The sequence below is a fragment of the Drosophila pseudoobscura genome, chromosome 4 (assembly GCF_009870125.1).
Source record: "Drosophila pseudoobscura strain MV-25-SWS-2005 chromosome 4, UCI_Dpse_MV25, whole genome shotgun sequence".
Classification (NCBI taxonomy): domain Eukaryota; kingdom Metazoa; phylum Arthropoda; class Insecta; order Diptera; family Drosophilidae; genus Drosophila; species Drosophila pseudoobscura.
Window position 1 is genome coordinate 7,404,207 of NC_046681.1, and position 20,309 is coordinate 7,424,515.

General features: G+C 46.8%; 11 protein-coding genes across 14 annotated transcripts; 6 read left to right on the plus strand and 5 right to left on the minus strand.

Moving 5' to 3' along the window:
* Window positions 1–1,262: 1,262 nt before the first annotated feature.
* On the plus strand, window positions 1,263–2,972 carry LOC4816774 (rab-like protein 3). The gene is made up of 3 exons (XM_001355967.4): window positions 1,263–1,436; window positions 2,093–2,213; window positions 2,274–2,972. The coding sequence occupies exons 2-3, from the start codon at window positions 2,126–2,128 to the stop codon at window positions 2,918–2,920; spliced, it is 735 nt and encodes a 244-aa protein (XP_001356003.3). The 5' UTR covers window positions 1,263–1,436; window positions 2,093–2,125; the 3' UTR covers window positions 2,921–2,972.
* Window positions 2,936–3,533, minus strand: HINT1 (histidine triad nucleotide binding protein 1). The gene is made up of 2 exons (XM_001355966.4): window positions 3,333–3,533; window positions 2,936–3,267 (listed from the first exon to the last, which is right to left on the minus strand). Exons 1-2 carry the CDS (start codon window positions 3,501–3,503, stop codon window positions 2,998–3,000), a joined length of 441 nt encoding a protein of 146 aa, XP_001356002.3. The 5' UTR covers window positions 3,504–3,533; the 3' UTR covers window positions 2,936–2,997.
* Window positions 3,534–3,937: 404 nt separating this feature from the next.
* On the plus strand, window positions 3,938–4,863 carry LOC6902542 (aldehyde dehydrogenase family 1 member A3-like). The gene is made up of 2 exons (XM_002133047.3): window positions 3,938–4,118; window positions 4,316–4,863. Exons 1-2 carry the CDS (start codon window positions 3,938–3,940, stop codon window positions 4,861–4,863), a joined length of 729 nt encoding a protein of 242 aa, XP_002133083.3.
* Window positions 4,864–6,437: 1,574 nt separating this feature from the next.
* Taf10 (TBP-associated factor 10) lies at window positions 6,438–7,147 on the minus strand. Its single transcript, XM_002133045.3, has 2 exons — window positions 6,810–7,147; window positions 6,438–6,750 (listed from the first exon to the last, which is right to left on the minus strand). The coding sequence occupies exons 1-2, from the start codon at window positions 7,050–7,052 to the stop codon at window positions 6,493–6,495; spliced, it is 501 nt and encodes a 166-aa protein (XP_002133081.2). The 5' UTR covers window positions 7,053–7,147; the 3' UTR covers window positions 6,438–6,492.
* Window positions 7,148–7,419: 272 nt separating this feature from the next.
* On the plus strand, window positions 7,420–8,090 carry Taf10b (TBP-associated factor 10b). Its single transcript, XM_001355965.4, has 2 exons — window positions 7,420–7,843; window positions 7,898–8,090. Exons 1-2 carry the CDS (start codon window positions 7,478–7,480, stop codon window positions 7,991–7,993), a joined length of 462 nt encoding a protein of 153 aa, XP_001356001.1. The 5' UTR covers window positions 7,420–7,477; the 3' UTR covers window positions 7,994–8,090.
* Window positions 8,014–8,935, minus strand: aph-1 (gamma-secretase subunit Aph-1). Its single transcript, XM_001355964.4, has 2 exons — window positions 8,512–8,935; window positions 8,014–8,443 (listed from the first exon to the last, which is right to left on the minus strand). The coding sequence occupies exons 1-2, from the start codon at window positions 8,905–8,907 to the stop codon at window positions 8,120–8,122; spliced, it is 720 nt and encodes a 239-aa protein (XP_001356000.1). The 5' UTR covers window positions 8,908–8,935; the 3' UTR covers window positions 8,014–8,119.
* Window positions 8,936–9,234: 299 nt separating this feature from the next.
* On the plus strand, window positions 9,235–11,061 carry Snx21 (Sorting nexin 21). The gene is made up of 4 exons (XM_001355963.4): window positions 9,235–9,447; window positions 9,515–9,655; window positions 9,719–10,412; window positions 10,472–11,061. Coding segments are annotated over exons 1-4 (972 nt in total). The 5' UTR covers window positions 9,235–9,446; the 3' UTR covers window positions 10,608–11,061.
* Tnpo-SR (transportin 3) lies at window positions 11,049–14,732 on the minus strand. Its single transcript, XM_001355962.4, has 5 exons — window positions 14,392–14,732; window positions 13,228–14,319; window positions 12,989–13,155; window positions 11,562–12,923; window positions 11,049–11,506 (listed from the first exon to the last, which is right to left on the minus strand). Exons 1-5 carry the CDS (start codon window positions 14,614–14,616, stop codon window positions 11,446–11,448), a joined length of 2,907 nt encoding a protein of 968 aa, XP_001355998.2. The 5' UTR covers window positions 14,617–14,732; the 3' UTR covers window positions 11,049–11,445.
* A 65-nt stretch (window positions 14,733–14,797) lies between these two features.
* Snapin (SNAP associated protein) lies at window positions 14,798–15,307 on the plus strand. The gene has a single exon (XM_033380478.1). The coding sequence runs from the start codon at window positions 14,876–14,878 to the stop codon at window positions 15,284–15,286; it is 411 nt and encodes a 136-aa protein (XP_033236369.1). The 5' UTR covers window positions 14,798–14,875; the 3' UTR covers window positions 15,287–15,307.
* On the plus strand, window positions 15,265–16,012 carry HemK2 (HemK methyltransferase 2). The gene has a single exon (XM_002133044.3). It carries the CDS (start codon window positions 15,294–15,296, stop codon window positions 15,972–15,974), a length of 681 nt encoding a protein of 226 aa, XP_002133080.1. The 5' UTR covers window positions 15,265–15,293; the 3' UTR covers window positions 15,975–16,012.
* Window positions 16,013–16,440: 428 nt separating this feature from the next.
* Window positions 16,441–17,743, minus strand: LOC26532989 (uncharacterized). Of its 4 annotated transcripts, none has more exons than XM_033380474.1 (7): window positions 17,694–17,743; window positions 17,447–17,517; window positions 17,353–17,382; window positions 17,256–17,291; window positions 16,982–17,193; window positions 16,650–16,803; window positions 16,441–16,590 (listed from the first exon to the last, which is right to left on the minus strand). In XM_033380474.1, exons 1-7 carry the CDS (start codon window positions 17,726–17,728, stop codon window positions 16,466–16,468), a joined length of 663 nt encoding a protein of 220 aa, XP_033236365.1. In that variant the 5' UTR covers window positions 17,729–17,743; the 3' UTR covers window positions 16,441–16,465. The 4 variants fall into 4 exon arrangements, with proteins under 4 accessions (XP_033236365.1, XP_033236366.1, XP_033236367.1 ...); XM_033380475.1 differs by having other exon boundaries at window positions 17,447–17,638; window positions 17,694–17,738; XM_033380476.1 differs by having other exon boundaries at window positions 17,447–17,638; window positions 17,707–17,735.
* Between the last annotated feature and the right edge of the window lie 2,566 nt (window positions 17,744–20,309).

Below are 20,309 nucleotides of genomic sequence, written 5' to 3' on the forward strand. Positions count from 1 at the left end.
GCGGAAACCTGAAACAAATCTTGATTGGAAGATCGAAGAGATCGATGTCATCACAAAGGGTATTCACTATAGTGTTATGCATGCGTATACATATGTGTATATGTATGTGTGTAGGGCGCACGATCGAGAGGTTCTGGACAGTCGGTGTCTGTGTAGAGAAATGAATAGCGACAAATACAAGATATAGAAATATGCGTTAAAGGTACAAGCCACCTAAAATATAGGACAATGTTTGATGTTGATATGAGTTAATCTGGCCACATAGCGTGCGCATTATATGCATATACGAGTATACATACATATACATACATACAACTCGAGTACGATCCCAGGAGCAGAATCATTTTATATGCCAGGTATGCCCGGTATGCCCGGTATCCTAGGCGAGCTGGGAAGTACCCTAGACATTTATACATAACCATCAAGAACACCGCATAGTATGAAGATACCATACGATATATAAATAATTACATAAATAAACAATATACATGCATACGAACGGCATCCATACTCCATCTGGGAGTAGCGATGGAGTAGCCATCTCTCAGTTCAGAATCTACAATACCTACACTCACTCAGCACCATACCACTCGCGGATATCATTTTATGACTCTTTCCGGAGTTTTGTTGTTTATGATAAACTGTTTATAGATGTTTTTGAATTTTAAATAAATTATATTTACTATATGGCTAAACAAAAATAAAAACAAAAACAAAAACAAAACCATATGCGTGCGAAACCATATATGATAGTAATGTATGTATGTATGTTTTAAATGCTAATACAAACGAATCTTGAATTGAGGCTTTGCGGGAAGCGTCGAACGAATGAATATTAAACTGAATAAACTGCATATATAAACATACGATAATGCAACTGTATTGCAAGACAAGTATATCATTTTATTTCAAAGGCAAATGAATTTAACACAGGCCAACACGCCCCCCCCAGACACACCCCCCATATAGATACACACACTCCTATATAGGGTAAGCGGTAAGCGGCAGATCGACTGATCGATCACACACGGTTCCAGCAGTCGCGCCGTGTCACGATCCATTGCAAATACCAATGTAACCCACACACACGAAACTCAAGAACTAACATATGTGAAATGAAACGAGGAATGTTTATAAACAATAAACAAATGTTTGAAAACTATTAACAGTGGCCTTTAATTCCACTTCGTTTCACCAGCTTTTCTCAGCTCTTCGGTATCGTATCTGGTTACATTCCCGATCTTGCAGCCTTTTTTGCTGACACATTAGCTATACAACGCGTCGCACTGGACAGCTGTATATTGGGCCCCCCATTCTGGGAGTCAGTGCATAGGATTAAGCCAAAGGAATCGGTCATAGAGCGAGAAAATTAAGCCAACAAAATCTTCGGGAAATATATTACAGCTTCATTTTTGGCTTATCAAATCAATACTTTGGTAAACCTAATACATTTAGTTATGGGATTAGGATTACTATACCTCTTCGCTCCTCTTATCGACAAATCTTGTGATGGAAAACCACAGCTCACGTACACATCCTTATTATCTATGCGGCTTATGCTGACGATGATAAATAAGACTTATTAGAAGCCGTCTGTGTGCTACCCGGAATATGTGTCTTTGATAAGTAGAGCCCTTCGCATATCGTATATTATAGTAATGAGATTCGAAGTCACACGAACGGCGACGCCTCGAGCGATTTTAGTATGGTATTCCACTAAAGAACTAAACAGTGGTCTGTGTGTACTTGTACGAAACAGGACCCTAACTCGTAGATGATTTGAAAGTGCATATATCAAAAATGTTTTCCTAATTGTTCCCTTTTTTGTTTCATAAATAATTTCCTCTGGAATTTATTTTAATGTGTTTCATTTTGTTTGAAGTGAGCTTCCTTCCGTTCCATTAGCATCCCAGTGGAATCCCTTTCGTTCGGGAATGTGCATATGTACGTTCATAAGTATTCAGGCTCTGAGCAGTATTCAGTGAAGTGTCATTTTGAGAAATGCATTGGCTAAGTGAAATCGAAGTAGGTCAGGGCACTATTTAATTCCTGGTCGGCACTTCAGATCCATACATTCACGACACAATTACAGCTCGTGCTAAAACAAAAATAAAACTGGACTACAATGACACGATTCCAGAATTGTGAGCAGGAATTGCAACGGCTTGAGGCAGAAGTGCGTACAGTCCGCATTTTAATACTGGGTGACCCAGGTGAGAGTCGATGAATTGAGATACATATAACAGCAGCTTAACAGTTAAACAAATCTGTAGGAGTTGGAAAGTCATGTTTGACCAACTTACTGGCTAGCAGCGCGATCACGCCAACACGCTCCTCCAGAACCGTTGCCAACAGAGAATGGACCGTCCAAGCGCGTCTGCACGAGTACCCCATCATGGGACATCTGCCACTCACTCCAGAGTGGACGTCGCCCTCCTCTTCGGAGCGCTCAAACCAATGGATGTTCCCCAGAGAACCGCCACCAGCTTCTAGTGTGATATATTTCGTAGAGTTCTACGATAAGAACAGCTCAGTCAGCAAGAGTCGAGTGGACAGACATCCCTTGTACAAGAATATGGACGGAATCGTCTTGGTTTATAATATGAAGGACATGGAATCCCAGGATCATTTGCACGACTGGATATACGGCCCACTAATCGAGATAAGCCAGCACCGGCACAAAAAACGCAAACGTATATTAGACCGTCATCATGTGCCCATCCTAGTCGTGGGCACCATGTTGGATACGCTGCGCACGCGCCCACTACGACGCTGTGGAACCATTGCTCATCAATTGGGGGCTGAGGAGATATTCCTTAATTGCCTGAATCCAGACTTAATGGCTGAAAAAACCCGCAACTACGGAAAAGTGTGCCAATTCTTGAATAGGGCCGTCGACTTTAAGATGAATACCAAATGAATACTTTACGTCAAATATGTATGCCATAATATATATATATATATTTGGAAGATTTTATCGCCTATGGGGAGAGGTTCTTAGCCAGGGGGCCACTGCAATTGACGACCGCCGAGGAAATGCAAGTGCAAATGGTACACAGACTGCGCTCCATGTTGGCCATTGTTGATGACCACGCGGTAGCCCTTCTCCAGGCCGAGTTCTTTGGCCACCTTGCGGCCCACGAGCATGAGGTGACCAAGCAGTTCGCCATCGCCATCTTCCGCCAGGGAGAGCTGGGCAATTGGTTTTCTTGGAATCACAAGAAAATGAGTGGGAGCCTGGGGAGCCACATCATGGAAAGCCACGCACTAGGAACGTACATGTGTATGTTAATAGGAATAGGAATAGGTCTGAACTTTGTCCCCAAACTTACCTTGTCATCCTCGTGGATAAAGTTGCATGGTATCTCCTTTCGTAAAATCTTGCCAAAAATTGTGTCTTCGCTTGGAGCAGCCGTTTGCGCCTTATCTACCTCGCTCGCCATTCTAGCGAAAGTTGTAGCAAAAGACCGAGAACTGCAACTTAAAACACGAACAAAATTCATCAAAAGGCGGACTGCCAACTGGTGGCAATTACCAACGCACTAGGGATTTTTTGTGCAATGCGGACTGCCAACTGGTCGCAATTACAAACGCACTAGGGATTTTTGTGCATTTGCTCGATATATCGATATATCGATAGATTTATAATCATCGGTGTAAACCATCGATATAAAACCATCGGTATTAATTTTTTAATCAATAACGTAATCGATATTGAGAAACTGCCACCACCAGCGATCAGCTGTCGCGACTATCGAAGCAGTGCCATCTCAATTGGATTTGTGGGGGGGGGAGATTTTCCCGTGGACGGCCAGCGGCGCCCGTTGGCGCTTTTGTGGCCCCCCCAGACCACCCGGAGCAACAGTCCGACCACAGAGAAGACCCACATTGGCTACCGGCAACACCGGCAATCTTCCTAAAGCCAGCTGAGCAGTCAATGTGGCTCATCCAACTGGCATCCGACCCTGGAGTTGGGCGGCAAGTCGCCCAACATTATCCTCTCGGACACGGACCGGACTACGCCGTGGAGACAGCCCATTTCGGCCTCTTCTTCAACATGGGCCAGTGCTGCTGTGCCGGCTCTCGCACCTTTGTGGAGGATATTTTCATAGTTCAATGTGAGGGGATATGGTCCCCCGGCAATGGCAATGCGTATTCTGGCTGCTTTTTTGCCTGTGCAGTGCCCCTTAGTTAGTGGCAGGTACTCATTGCAAGGTCTACATATCTCTTTTGGCTGCGGGGAGTCTAGCGTGTACTGTCTGGACAACTTCTATGCCCCTGCGCGGGATAAGCTGCCGCGCTTGCTGGAGTATAGCGATCATCGTGCCCCGTCACTGGTGGCACTATGTGGAGGCGACGGAGACATCGCTCAGTCTCAACTACTGGGTGCCTCTCAAGGACGACATGGACCTGGCCCTGGACGAGTTTCTGGTCAACCACATTGTCGAGAGCTTTGTCAAGGGCGAAAGTGAACAGACGAAGCAGTATCTACTGAATCCCAATCAACTGGAGGACATATCCTCGACGCCCAGCGAACTGTTTGCCCAGTTCCAGCAGGCCGTACAGAATGCCGAGAGCGAGGAGCACAAACGGAAGCTGTGGGAAACCGATTACTTGACTCAATCCAAATTTAGGGAGCTCCTTGCTAGAGTGCGTCTCACCGTTCGGCACCTGGAGGTGATGCCCAAGGAGGAATACAAGCTCTTGCTGGAGTTCAACTCGAAGCGGCTGCAAACAGAGACGAGAACTGCTACTGAGAGTTTGCCGATCAGCTCCACATTGGAACTGCTCATCAGCAGTATGTGTGCCCCACGCACCATTGCGGGCATGAAACGAGAGTTCTTTCGGAGACTATATACGTGATATTTTTGTTGCATATATGAGATTAAAATCCAAGAAGCCATCAACATGTATGATACAATTGTAAGCAAACGAACGAAAGCCGGAACAGAAACAAAACACAGAGCATTAAATGCCATGACCACCAATCGCCGCTTCTCTACGATCCGGAACTCAACGAAGAGGCCTTGGTTAAACCACAGTGTGGGTATAAATACGGGTGGGATGCGGTTTACCATCCTGGTGGCTTCTGGTTGGGATAGCCGCCTTGCTGTTGGGAAGCATAACTGCCAGGATAGGTGCCATAGTGCCCAGGTGGTGGTCCTTGTGGATAGCGGGGGGCTATACTGACAATCTGCAAATGAAAAGCATTCGCCTGGATACGGCATATTGGCAGCAGCTGCCGCAGCCGGTGCGCTGGGAGCAGAGCCAGCTGGATTGGATGGAATGTCTGGCGGATGGGGGCGAAAAAACAAAATGATGTATTATCAAACTTTGTTAGGGAATGACTGTACCTACCGCTGCCACTACCCGAGGTGGAGGCAACAACAACAACAGAACTCAATTCAAGAAAGATTCAAGAACCAGTAGCACCGTCCCATCCACAACTATAAGAACACACTGTTTAATACAAAATATACCACACGGAGGAGGAGCAAAGAGAAGGATTTTCAACATCGGAGTCCCGGACAAGCATGCAGCACGTGAGCGCTGCCAGCTCGGTGCCATCAGTTGTAGCCCCGGTCGTGACCACTGGTGGAACCACCATCACCCTCGGCGGACCGCCGCCCTTGCCTAAATCTGAGAACAAAGAGGATGGCAAACCGCCGCACGGCATAGAAATGTACAAGGTTAACATTGAAGGATATCTCCCAGCTGTTTACATACCACGAGGTCTTTGGAAAGATCCACGGCGATGTGGTCAATCATCAGCTGGCGGCGGCGCATGGCGGGCAACTGCCGCCGCCACCACCCCTGCCACCGCAGACGCATGCCGTGAGTGCAGCGGCAGCAGCGGCTGCAGCATCCACCAATAATGCCGCTGTGGCGGCTGTAATGGCATCAGCGAATGCTGCTGCAGCAGCAGCGGCGGCCGCCTCGGCGGCGGGAGGCAACGGCCTGCCGGTGGCGACGAGCTCCGGCGGCCAGCAGGGCAGCGCTACGGTGACCACGACCAGTTCGACGGCGAGCAGTGGCAGCGGCAACAGCGGTAGCGGGGGCACCACAACCACGGCGGGTGAGTTGCTTATGCCTAAAATGGAGGGCGGCATTCATGGCGTGGACGGGCAGTCGACCGTGGCGCTGGCCCCAGACGGGACGCCCATTGCGACGGGGACCCATGTGTGCGACATTTTTGGCAAGATGTTCCAGTTTCGGTATCAGCTGATCGTGCACCGTCGCTACCACAGCGAACGCAAGCCGTTCATGTGTCAGGTGTGCGGACAGGGTTTCACCACGTCGCAGGACCTGACACGCCATGGGAAGATCCACATCGGTGGCCCCATGTTCACCTGCATCGTGTGCTTCAATGTGTTTGCCAACAACACCAGTCTGGAGCGGCATATGAAACGTCATTCCACGGACAAGCCATTCGCCTGCACCATTTGCCAAAAGTATGTATGTATTTGTACGTCTTATTGCTTGAACAATAAACTAAACAAAGTATTGGGGCTTCCGCATGGTTATGCCGTGGTCAGCCAGAGCTGGAACCAAATCTTCCATGGCCAATGTGTATTTGCGATCCTTGGGGTTCTTCTTGTCCTTGCTGGAGCTGTGTCCACTGGAGTGCTGAATGTTGGTGGTGCGGGTCTTGCAGTGCTGCAGTGCATCATTGGCGATATCCGATATGAACTTTTGCGCCGATACAGACACCAAACGCACAATCTCTGGGTCCACCTTTGAGAACCCAGCCTGCAGTCACAAAAATAGGGTCAAGAAATAGTATAGTGCACCCTTCATTCAATACGTACAGATTTGAGTATGTTGACCGTTAGGGCGTCGGGTAGCGTAGGAGTGTAATCCTCTAGCTGTCGGAGAAGCTCATCCACATCAGCATCTTCGGACGAGGCTGGCGCCTCCTCCACTTCCAAGTCTTCCTCATCCGTTTCCTGATCAGAGTGCTGCTGAGGGCTTAACGGGTGCTCCTCATCCTCCGTGTCGGTTGCCAGGGACTCTGTAGGTGTTAGATTCACATCCTCTCCATCTGAAGCCATAGTTAAGTTGATATTTTTTGTGTGTAACAAAAACAGCTGCTGCTGGAACAACCGAGTGGAAGAAACGAGTGAAACAACGACACCCGCAGCGCCACCATCCGTGACTGCGTTGACATTCTTCGATCTTGATATTCGGCATAGATATACTTGCTAGCTAGAACTGCAATAAAAGCAATTATTTAAAGTAAGCCAATTAAGTAGAAAAATTATTCATGAATCGTATAAAATTATGTGGGCATGGCTAAATATTCTATATAGCTGGTAATATTCGACGGAACAAAGAAAACGGGGAATATGAATAATAGAACTCGAATTCGTCAGTATATTTACGGTATATTTTTTAAATGAGACAGTATGTTTCGGTATATTTCTATTGAGTCAGTCACACTGTTGTTTTGTGTTGTTCTTACATATTTTTCTTGATAATGGTCGGATCCAATTTTGGTATAATCTACGGCCTGACGGGCCCTTCAAACCAAGGAGCCTCCTCAGCTGGACAGGGCGGAGCAGGCATGGCTGCTGGTGGAGGAAGCGCAGACCGCGACCGCCTTACTACCGCGGCCCATCTCAGCGACTTCATGTTGCAGCTGGAAGACTACACGCCGTTGATTCCCGATGCCGTGACAGCGCATTATTTGAATTTAGGTGGATTCCAGGCGGACGACAAACGGATTGTGCGTCTCATTAGCATTGCAGCTCAGAAATACATGTCGGAGATCATGGACGATGCTCTACAGCACTCCAAAGCGCGTACGCATTTGCAAACCACCAACACACCTGGCGGATCAAAGGTAACGGATGAAATTTTCTAACGAACTGAGTTAAAACATATCCGTCCCTTACAGGCCAAGGATCGCAAGTTTACATTGACCATGGAAGATCTGCAACCAGCGCTGGCCGACTACGGAATCAATGTTCGCAAAATGGACTATAGCCAGTAGATCTCTGCACACTCTATAAATTCTCTCATCTAGTTTTTAGTTTATTCAAAAGTCGGGCAAAGCGATTATTGTTCAATTATAAATATCCAGACACTAACATCTAAGTGGTTAATACTAAAATTTTGTTCATTGGCATGTTACGAATTTCTTGAAACTGCGCGAGGTTCCGCCCGCCACTCGGAATGCCAGAAGTCCCGTGAGAATGGTGATTATATAGTTGGTCAGCAAAGTAGCCGTGTATAACTCACTGGCATTGAGGAGGGTCAGGAGAGATACGAACAGATGGCTGCCCACTACGTAGGCAATGTGCAGATAGTTGTTCGTGTCGCAGGCGTTGAAAAAGATCACGCTCCAGAAGGTGTGCAGCAGTATGATGGACAGTGCCTGAGCTGCTGAGGTGACAAAGAATAACTCAGTGCCACTCTGGAGGCCCATGGTTCCGGGTCCGCTCTGTTCAAATATAGGTTCATTAGCAAACTAAAGCCACCGTCTCTTGGGCAAACCTCAGTCATACTCACCATATCAGCCAGAACATTGACCAGCGCAAACATTCCGGATATGATTCCGAATCCTAGGCCGGAGACATACGACAGAATATGCTTGTTGTCCGTCACTCTGGTGTCCTCGGCCACGGCTTGCAAGCCCTGTTCCGTGCTGCGTAAAATGCGATAAATGATATACCGGAAGCATTCCTGAAAGACCACCGAGAAGAACACCCCGAATGCCAGGACATCGCGCAGCGGAATCATGGCAAACCACAGCAGCGACGAGAGCAACAGGGACAGCAGCCAGAAAAATGCCGCTGCAATAAGTATGATGATGCGCACCGGATCATTGGCGATGGTGAAGACGAACAGCGCGAATGGAGGACCAAATGCAATAAAAGTGCAGCCGAAGAACTCGGGCAGAGTCATCTTTTCTGGTGTTTTCGTTTTTGGCAGCAAGAGGAAGCAGAGACAGACTATTCCCAATCGTTGCCAGAGGGCTAGACTGCGTCCGAGGTTGCCGGACTTGACTGCCTGTAATACCCTACACAATTTCGGTTGATACGACTTTAGATGAATTATGTTCAGGAATAGTCCTAAAAAACGATTGCTTGATGATTGATGATGATGTATCATTAGGTAATGCCTGCAAATATATGCAGCTCATTCGGTGCGCTTCATAAACAGAAGATCTGACCTAAGCTCATTCTGACCAAACCTCCCACGCCCTAGAGTGCGTTCGTAGTCGACTATGAGCGTTTCTCTGGCACTAAGACAAAGGCGGCCCACTTTCCGCTCCGCTCTCTGCCAGCATTTTGTTTGGGGCGGGATTAGTCATTGCAATATTGAGTCAATCATCACAGCTGCATTCTCCCGCACACACTATGCAGTCTAAGTAATATTCCATAACCAGAAGCGATTCGCACCAGCACAGCTGCGGGCAATACTCTTCTGTTCCCATTTCTGAGAGTAAGCAAAACTGCAATTGGCAGACAACTGTAGCAGACGAGAGCTCACCTTTGATTTCTTTCTTCAGTGCATGCTGTGATGGCGAAACGTCTTCTCCCCCATGAACCCTCGTTCGAGGGGCCTGGTCCCGATGAGCTCGACAGCCCAGCCATAGAGGCGGCGGCCCTAGACATTCCGTCGCAAGTAACAGATAGGACACTTCAAAAAGGTTTGACGCTAATTGGTGCACACTAAGCAGTGGGTCCGGTCTGACAAATGAAGTTTTCCGCAGGTTTCTGGGAGCGCCCCACATCGTCCACCACGTATGAGCCACCCAGCGAAGGAACTGTGCTGCGGTTTGACATTCTGCTCGCCCACATCATGCCCCCAGACGGGGAGGATGTGAAAATCAAGCGTTATGTGGTCTACGAGGTCACCGTGCGCCAAGACGGCACCGAAGAAGACGCCCAGCCAGCAAAGATCGAGCGTCGCTATACGGATTTTCGTGAGCTGTATCTTTGCCTGAAACGCCAGCACCCCGCTGAGATGGCGAACATGTACTTCCCCAACAAAGTGCTCATGGGCAACTTTAAGTCCGAGTTGATTGGTGAACGCAGCGCTGCCTTTGAGCAGTTCCTTACGTTCGTGGCCAGCCACTCCAAACTGCGCGATTCGGACGACTTTCTGCACTTTCTGCAGAACGACGAGCTGTCCCGTGCATGCCAGTTCTTGGACGAGCGTCGCCACGAGAACGCCATTCCCATACTCGAGAACTGTTTTCGTCTGCTGAACAAGATCTACATGAATCGCGCACGCCCAGTACTTCTGATACTCTGCCGCCTGGTGGCAGCCTGCACGTCTTCTCCAGTGCCCCACCACTCCGCCGAGCGCTGGGCTCTATTGGCCCTGGGTCGCTTTGAGACTGTAAGCGATATTGATCTACTGCCGCTCTATATTCCCCTGCTCCACACCTGTGCTCATCTGTGGTAAGTGCCAGAAGCTGCGAAATCATATGCCCCACTCTAAACTGTACTTCTCGTTGCAGGTGGCAGCGCGGGCAGGACCAAAAACCCATCACCGACCGGCTAACGGACATGTCCAAGCAGGGCATCAACACGGCTCAAACCGCCAGCCTCATGCAGGCTATACACAAGATCGATCCGCGAACCGAAACCATTTAAATCTCCACTAGATTATGCCCAAATTATGATCGGCATTCCGTAGCGTATCTGCTAAGCGAAAAGTGCAATTAGGCAACTTGTGCAATTAGTATTAAGCGTAAAATGATTCGTTAAAACGTAGTTTTCGCACGTCAATGTCTTATATACGTACATATGTATTTGTGCATCCATCTTTGTTGTTTTGTCCCAAGAGGAGTTGTGTGAGCTTCAAGTCCGTTTAACCACTAGATCGGAATTGTAATGGCGTCCAAATGTTTGTGACCCGTAGAAGGAGACATTTCCAGTCTGGTGGCCTCGTATCAGAATATCGCGTTCGTTCATACGAACGATTACAATATCATATCTATGTATGTCATTTAACGCACAGCTCCCATAATTATTTATTTGTTTGTGCCGTTGGCCTAGCCTTAATGAATTGTGAATAAATACCATACTCAACCGTTTTGTCATTGAACTTTGCTTGGTTTGTATTTTACGGTTGGTTTTTCTTTGTTTTTAGAGTTTTAGAGTCATTGGGGGCAGAACTTTAATTCTAAGAGTGCACTAATTAGTAATATGCTTAATTCTAGGGGTTGTGAGGATCTCGTGACCGCACTCAGAATTATCAAATTTTGTTTTAAAAGTTTATAAATTATAACTTAAGACGTCAAATAATTGATTCAACTATAATAAAGATAGAAGGGTAAGTGCGTTTTCAACAAATTGTTTGCAGCAGTTGGCACTGCGCTACCGCCCATCCTAATATACATACATCATTTGAAATGTACACTTCATTACCATCATTGCCATTGCTTTCCTACAGCCCGGATCCCATTTTGGATTCGTTTCTGGGTTCGTTTCAACGAAAAAGTCGCGTAAATGTTTTCAGCGCCTGGGAGATGGCCTTTGTGGTGTCCGCCCTTTGAGAGAATATATTTTAGGACTGGTTTGGAGAATCAATGGAAGTGGACTCACCTCAGGACCGTGTTGCTGAACTCATCCAATTGCTGTTGCGTGACCGTCACATAGCCACCACTGTTCTTCTTGGGTAAAGCTTCCAGGGCGTTGGCCAGGAACGGCTGCATCTGCTCGTTGGTGACCACCTGTTTCAGCTCATTGAGCACCTCGGCGACATCGGCCAGCATGTACGAATGCAGCTGGAAGACGGAAGCCTGGATGAGGTTCATGACCAGGGCGCCCCCGTGTTGGTTGGCCAGATCAACGACCAGGGGTCGACACTCCGCATGCCTGCTGTGCGTGGTGCGTCCCCAGATGAGTAGATTGATGAAAAACTTCATCACTGAGGAGTTCGCCTCGCGGTGGTCCAGGGAGCAGGCGATCAGGGCACACTGGAAGATCGGGGTGATAAGACTGCTTTGTATGAGCTGCAGCGGACAGCAGTCGAGGTAGCGCGAGGCCAGACGGAAGAAGTCGTCTACAGTATCGGGATTATTGCGTAGTCCATTCTCCATCTGCAGCAGACCAAAGGTGGGCTCGATGAAAGCCTGTAGCATCTCCAACAAGCCGGTAATGCACTCACTCGACTTGGCAAACTCGTCGACTAGTATGGAGCCTACGTAAAGGAAACAGCTGTGGTGTTGTACAGCATAGAGGACAACCATTTGCTTGATTAGCGGCTCCACCAGCTGCATAGCCTGCTTTCTGACCATCCTGATGCCATAGCGGATTAGCCGACAGGTTCTCTCCATGATGCGCAAGTCATTTTGAAACTTGTTCATCACCTGCGATATCAGCGGCCAGGCGTCGTTGAGTATGGCCACCGTCGGGTGCTCCACATTGTCAGGGACATCGGGGTTTGTATGCCGTATGATGGCACAGGCTCTGTCTATCCAATACACTGGATCCTCACGCTCTCCCTTCTGCACGCTTCCGGTGCTGGACTCCAGCAGCTGTGCGAGCGGCTGCAGCTGAAAGCCCACAATCTCTCTCAGTGCAGATTGAAGCTGTTCCCGCGTCAGCTGCGTCAAGATCAATGAAATACCCTTAAGCAGTCCAATGGCCACATCGTTGTTGATCTGAAAGCTGTCCAAGCTGCGAGCAATCTCCACCAAGCCACTGATGTGGCACACCATCTTATGCCTGCAGGCAGTACAGATCGAGGTCAAAGCTATAGCCGCCGCTGGTGCCAAGCCATTCTTCTGCTGCAACGCGTAAAGTAAAAAGTTGAGTACTGCCTCCAGAGATTCCGAATGATTCTCAATCCAGTCGCAAAGCTCTCCAATCAGGAGAATGGCTGTGTAACGCACTGCTATATGCGTTTGTTCCGACATATTAAGGATTGCTTCCACCACCTTGGGTATTACATCGTTCTCGTCTCTGCAATGGAAGTTTATCAAATGATAGCTGGACACAATACGAGTTTAAAGAGAGTTAAAATTTACGGTAATATGTTTTTGGCCACATTCAGCATGACGAAAAGCGCCGCTTCGGTGGACTCCCAAGTCGTTTCTGGTGCTTGGAGGATCATAAACATTTGCTTGAAGCACGCTCCTGAACCAACTATAAAAGCCACATCCTTGATCAGGTCTGAAACCTTCCGCCGAAAGTCCTGGAAGAGAAGAGAAATAGTCATTGATATTTGAACAGTATAAGCGAATAAGGAATGTTTCTTTAAGCTCACATAGAAATTATTGTTCTCTTCGATGAGCCCTTCGTGGTCACTTTCCATCTGCGAGTGACGGTAGAGAGCGCTGATCAGTCGCTCGATGTGCGGCCTGAATTTCGCAGTCAACTTGTCATCGTAGCGCTGAAAAAGGTCCTCGCTAAGCTTGTACCACAAATGAAAGGTGATCTCCGCCACCTCGTAGTCGAAATGTCCGACACATAGCAGCACCAGATCTAAGCCTTTCATGGAGTAGTGCGGCGTCTGCTGGTCCGACAGCATCTTATAGAAGAAGGCATCGCAGAGTGAAGTGAAGATGCGACAGAAGTTAATAGTTTTGTCCGTGTCCTCGTGCGCCACACTCAGGTGATAGGGGGTCTCCAACATGCACACGGCACTGAAGACTTGAGCCTCCACGGGCGCGTCGTTTGCGTTGTCCCTATCATGGCGCGTGGTCATGCAGGAGAGCAGGGCACAAACGCACTCCGTGGCATTGTCGTGGAGCTTGCCAGCCGTCTCGGGCTGGTTGAGCAGTCGAAAGGCAAGCTGGGTTAGAGTGTTATTGCAGATGTGGGAGAAGGGGAAGACGTGAATCACCATCCAGGCACTGTAGGTCCGCAGAGCTGCGTTCCATACGCGCTGCTGGTCTAGGTCGTCTCGTTGCAGGCACATGCACAAAAACTTTAAAACACACTCTGCACTGGCATCTAGCTGTTTGTGGACCTCCTCCCGGCGGTTGGCGCCCAGGCGCAGATAGCGTGAGTCGATCTCCTCGGGCAGCACCTTGAGTACCTCCAAGAGTGGCCATATGGCCGCCGGATGCGGGGCCAGTGTCGTTAGTAGATCGTTTATCGGCTCCTGCCAGGAGGCCATCAGTAGGGCCAGGTCGGCCACAGCCAGACTCAGCTGCGTCACAATTACAATGTCCGTCTGCGCGTCGATCTGTCCGATGTGGGTGATCAGCGAGTCCCGCAGGGACTCGTGTGTGTGCGGAGGCAACTCACTGAAGGAGTTCTGTATCTTGTTCCGCATCGTCTGGGCCGCGAAGTAGTTGGCATGCAGATCCCGCTTCTGGTGCAGCAACTCGTCCGCAATCGTCCACGAGTATATCTTCACAGGGAAATACCAGATCAATTAAACGCATTGGACACGGGCACTATCGGGGCTCAGCCCGACACTCACCGACTTCTGGAACTCCTGCAGCCATTTGTTGGCCTTCTCCTGCTCCTTGGGGTTATTGCCTTGAAAGAGTGCACTGATGGCTTGATATACTACGTCCACTGAGTATGTATCCATTTCACCGGCTGTTGTAATCGGTGATATTTTGCTATTATTATAGTTTATTAGCGATGGATGGCTGGGATGCACCCATATATCGAAACGACATCGCTGGCTAGAGATGTGCATGAGTCCTGTCTGTTCTAGTTTAGTCTAAGCTCTGACTGGTCTAGTGTTACTATTTTCTGTATCGAGATTGAATTTTATTTACAAGATGATAACAAAATATGTTACTGTTGATATTAGCTAATGTATTTGACTGCTATTGAATATTTGATTCTTTTTCGTGTTTATTTCAATCCTCCAAGAGGCCTTTGACGTTTTGCAACACTGCACCAGATCTGTCCCCAGTGCAAGACTTTCCTGTTTAACTCGATTAGATTTTGCCATGGACAAAGACTCTGATAGCACTGTAACATCTTTGGACGAGAACACAGAAAACTTCTGCACCAATCCCACCCGCGACATCTTGGCCGAGGGCATCACCAACCTCTTTAAGCCCACCATCGAGAAGTTGGACGAACGCGTTGCTTCCACCATACAACTGCAAACGGAGCTGCGTGGCCAGCTGGCCGCCCTCGCCGCCCAACTGCGGGACATCGAGAAAGCCCAGCATCAAATTCCCGAATTCGCAGACAAGGTGAAGGAGCTGCTCAACGTGAAGCACAAGGTGACCATCATCAGCAACGTGCTGAGCACGAGCCAAGAGCGGCTGACGGGGCTGCACAAGCTCATAGAGAAGGAGCAGCGGAGGCGTCAGGCCCTTCTAGACTCGGCGCTTAGTACCAACATATCGTAGGCAAGACATGGAAACGCCACACTTCGACCATCTTACCTCGCAGGACTACGAGCACGTCTACGAGCCGGCCGAAGATTCGTTTTTGCTGCTCGACGCCTTGGAAGCCGATTTGCCGTTCTTGAATGGGTTGCAGCCACGTCTTTGCGTTGAGATTGGATCAGGCTCGGGGATCATCATTACTGCCCTATCCAAGCAGCTCGCCAACACCTCCCTTTGCCTGGCCACGGACATAAATCCGAAGGCCTGTGACGCCACCAGACGCACTGCAAGGCACAATGGAGGACGCGTTGACAGCGTAAACTGCAATTTGGCCGATGTTCTTCGCAAGCGTTTAGTGGACGTGCTGCTTTTCAATCCTCCCTACGTTGTGACCAGCGACGATGAGTTGCAGTGTCAGATGTTCGGGCCTGGGTCGGCAGGAGAAAGCAACCTTTCGACGGAGCGCAATCTAGTTTACTCGTGGGCCGGCGGCAAGGATGGCCGTCGTGTTACCGACACTCTAATACAGCAACTCGATGACATTCTCTCGCCGCTTGGCGTCCTCTATTTGCTGCTGCTGCGGGAGAACAAACCGAACGAAATTATCAAACGATTGGATAGTCTGCGTTTTAAGGCTGTTAAGTTCATGGAACGACGCATTCCCGGCGAATATCTGTACATACTGAAAGTAACCAGGTTGCCATCATGACTTTAGCAATAAACGATTTTTCTCGTTCTTCAAAGGTTTGCATTTTCGTTCTGTTTTTATTGAGAACCATTTATGGTGTAGCTGTACAAGATACGACTGCAAAGATTTCCACTGGCAACTTCAACAGTAAATGATCCTGGTATTATTCAGATTCTACGAAATCTTTTCTGCAAAATGTAATGGCATCTAGAGCCGATTTCTCTGGAATGGCTGTGGAGACAGCCGCGCTTAGTTTTTCCACTCTCAAAGCGAATGGTTTGGCGAGAGATCGATCTATGTACATCTGCAGTAAGTATCAGGAATCATATCTACCTGGCGACCTCAGTCCTACTTCTCATGGTTCAAGAATGGCGTGCTTATCAGTGACATCAGCTCCGACAGCTCCGTAGTTGCTATTATGGAGTCGAGGTTCTCCAGCTCCATCACTGAATTTAATATGAATTTTATATCATCCCAATTTTTTGAAAAAATACTTTTATTTTATTTTAGTTTTAATTTAATTTGTGTACCTTTCTGGCTCTAGAATTTTTTTTTATACTATTATTTTTAACATTTTGTATTGCTTTTCGTAGAGCCTTTTTGGGGCAGTCGCCGGGGCTCTTCATCCGCGTCGCCACTGAATTTAAAAATATGGATTAAGTTATAAATCCTTTTTGTGCGTTAGCTTAGACTTACTTTCCAAGACACTGTAAAACCTGTTATATCCCTTTAGGGCCATCTTGCCCGCTGTTCCGTCCAAATTAAAAACAAAAATCAGTCCCTCGTCCATCACGTTTTTTATACTTTTTGATAATGGCCCATTTGCAATTAAGCTCCATATCTTTCTGATCTGTGAATATATAAGTCGCTCAGGTGAAAAGAAATATACATACATACAACTTTTACAATATTCTAATTTTTTACCCACACAAGATCAAGCTTAGAAACCGTACGGATCGGACTTACATATAAAATGACTTCAGGGAGTTATCAAAGCTAGATTCCTTTCTTTTTTGATTACCACTTACATACATATCCGACAGCTCCGTAGTTGTTATTATGGAGTCGAGGCTCTCCAGCTCCATCACTGATTTTAATGGGAATTTTATATCATCAGTCTCATTTGGAACATGGTTCTTCATTAAAGCAGTGGCCTCCGCCAGCTTGTCTGCCATCACATCGAGCTTTTTAGACAGGACCTCAACTTGATCGCGTAGTTCTTTATTCTCTTCGGAAATTTCTACATAAATATATTAGTAAGGAATACGAATTTCAAGCTATAAAATATGTATGATTACCTACCTTTAAGAACATTGATAATCCGTTCTTCAGTCGAGTCTGTAATACAAATATATTTCTATCAATAGCGCAGTTACACTTAAAAAATGCTTACACTTACGCGATATTAATGGGTCCGCCTGCTGGAATTCTGTAAAAATAAGATTAAAATTTCTCATACATATTATATACATTAATACGCAAGTTTTACTTACCATCCTCTGCTTCAAACTTTATGCATCCGATTTTAAAAGGCGGTTCTTCTTCAGCCATCGCCTGGTCTCGCCTAAAAATATATTCTTTACTTTCAGATCTGACATTTTGGTACGTTCAATTTATTTCCCGGATAGTTTACCCTCTAGAACGTGCCCTGATTTCACTTTAGTTTAAACAATTTAAGCACTAACCTGCAAAGAACAATTGTAATTAATTATTAAAACACGAAACATAAACAAAGCTGACCTTTCCTCCTTACAAGTGTCAACAATATTGTGCATTTTTATACCCGATACTCAAAATGAGTATTGGGGTATATTAGATTTGTGGTAAAAGTGGATGTGTGTAACGTCCAGAAGGAATCGTTTCCGACCCCATAAAGTATATATATTCTTGATCAGCATCAATAGCCGAGTCGATTGAGCCATGTCTGTCTGTCCGTCCGTCCGTCTGTCCGTCCGTCCGTCTGTCCGTCTGTCCGTCCCCTTCAGCGCCTAATGCTCAAAGACTATAAGAGCTAGAGCAACGATGTTTTGGATCCAGACTTCTGTGATATGTCACTGCTCCAAAAATATTTCAAAACTTTGCCCCGCCCACTTCCGCCCCCACAAAGGGCGAAAATCTGTGGCATCCACAATTTTCAAGATACGATAAAACCAAAAACGCAGAATCGTAGAGAATGAACATATCTTATAGACTGCAGAATCTGAATTAGATCGTATTATTATTATAGCCAGCATCAAGAAAACAATTTCATTTATTCTCGCCCTGTCTCTCTCTAACACACACGTAGCATAGGCGGCTTTGCTTAGAGTAAAACATTAGCGCCTAGATCTCAGAGACTATAAAAGCTAGACCAACCAAATTTGGTATCCACACTCCTAATATATCGGACCGAGACGAGTTTGTTTCAAAATTTCGCCACTCCCCCTTCCGCCCCCGCAAAGGATGCAAATCTGGGGATATTCACAAATCTCAGAGACTATTAAAGCTAGAGTAACCAAATTTGGTATCCGCACTTCTGTTAGATCTCACTATAAAACCTTTATCTCAAAATTTCGCCCCACCCCCTTCCGCCCACACAAAGGACGAAATCTGTTGCATCCACAATATTGCAGATTTGAGAAAACTAAAAACGCAGAATCATAGATACCGACCATATCTATCAGATTGCTGAATCTGGATCAGATCAGATCATTTTGATAGCCAAAGGAAACAAATCAATTTGCAGTGGCTACGCAGCGCGTGACGTCACGTTCAGACTGATTTTCTGTCTCTCTCGCACGTACTCTTTGTCGTGTCGTTTAATATTAGCGGCGTCTGCCGGAGGAGAGCCATACTGACTTAGTATCGGGTATAACTGTAGAGTTGCGGTGTCCGCAGCAACTCACAACGTTCCCCCTCGTTTTCACTTGGTTCTGCCGACGTCGGCGTCAGCTGAGTCATGAGTTTAGTCATGAAAAGTGTCACAAGTGAATTCTCACCATATTTACATACATACATACAATGTATGCGCTATCTATCCCGCTTACCCGAAGGTATTGCACTAGACTTCACTGAAAATCTACACTTAAGAGAGATGCACCGATAAATTAGTGTTGGTAGACGACACCGATAATTCAATCGAACAGCTGTGTAGTTTTCGGGCGCGAGCCCAAAACATTGTTTCCAAACAAATTCGATCAAAACATAACTTTCGGTAGCTCCATGTTTATTCATAGCTTAGCTAAAGTGCATTCAAATCGGGCGAACTATTTATATAGCTGCCATCGAAGCGGTGCAATATGTGATGGTATCAATGACTTAGTCTACTGAAACATCCTTGTTCGGAAGTGTTCCGAGTTTTACCATCATCGGAGGTGTTCAGGTAAGACGACTCGTACTAGGTTCGGAAAGCAAGGACTTAACAATTATATGATGTTATCTAGTAAACAATCGATAATCTGCCGCCTGCAATGGTCCCTGTGCAACTGGAAAGCAGAGATAGTTAGTTTGCAAATTCTTAACACCACGGGACGTTGGTTGACTTTCCTTCTAACATATAAATACACCACTTTGATTGTGATATTCGGTTGTATCTTAAGATTTTCATTCTTGTTCATTTTTTAGACTACCGAAAAATGTCAGGCTACTGCGGGATCTGTCGAACCAAGACGAACAAAAAAATTTTTAAATTGCCAAAAAATGAAACCAAACGTAAACAATGGACACAATCTCTTGGAGTTGTACTATCTGATTCATCAAGGATCTGCGAAAAGCATTTCAAAGACAGTGACTTTCATTATCCCAGTGAGAGTGACAACGGCAATAAACGTGTCCGGTTGAATGCCAAAGCCATTCCAGAAAAATTTGTTGGCATATTCACGGAGCACGTAAACTCTTCTTCGGCATCCAATGCTACAGATTTCAGTTCTCAGACAGAGTAAGTACTGGGAATAACTGGTTTACCATTAAAAAATCCACTAATTTGTAGGAAAGAAGTCATAGAATCCGGCATCATGCTAGAAAATTTACGGTTGAAATTGCAAGTGACAGAATTGCAGCGGGAAAACAAACGACTCACTCAGGAGGTACATCAAATGCATACAATGATGAAGTCCCTCGATAAACTATTCACGACTTCGCAACTCAGGCAGCTTCGGAACGATGGCAAGCGAGTCTGTTGGAATCCGGAAGACATTGCCTACGCCGTTTGCCTCCACACAGTGGGACCTCGAGCATATCGCCACCTCTGCAAGAAGGGATTTCCTTTCCCCCACGAGCGCACTTTAAGAAACTATTCGCAAACAGTAAAAATTCAGCCTGGTACAATGGATTTTGTGCTCAACCTTCTGTCCAATTCTGTGGACATAGATGATAAGG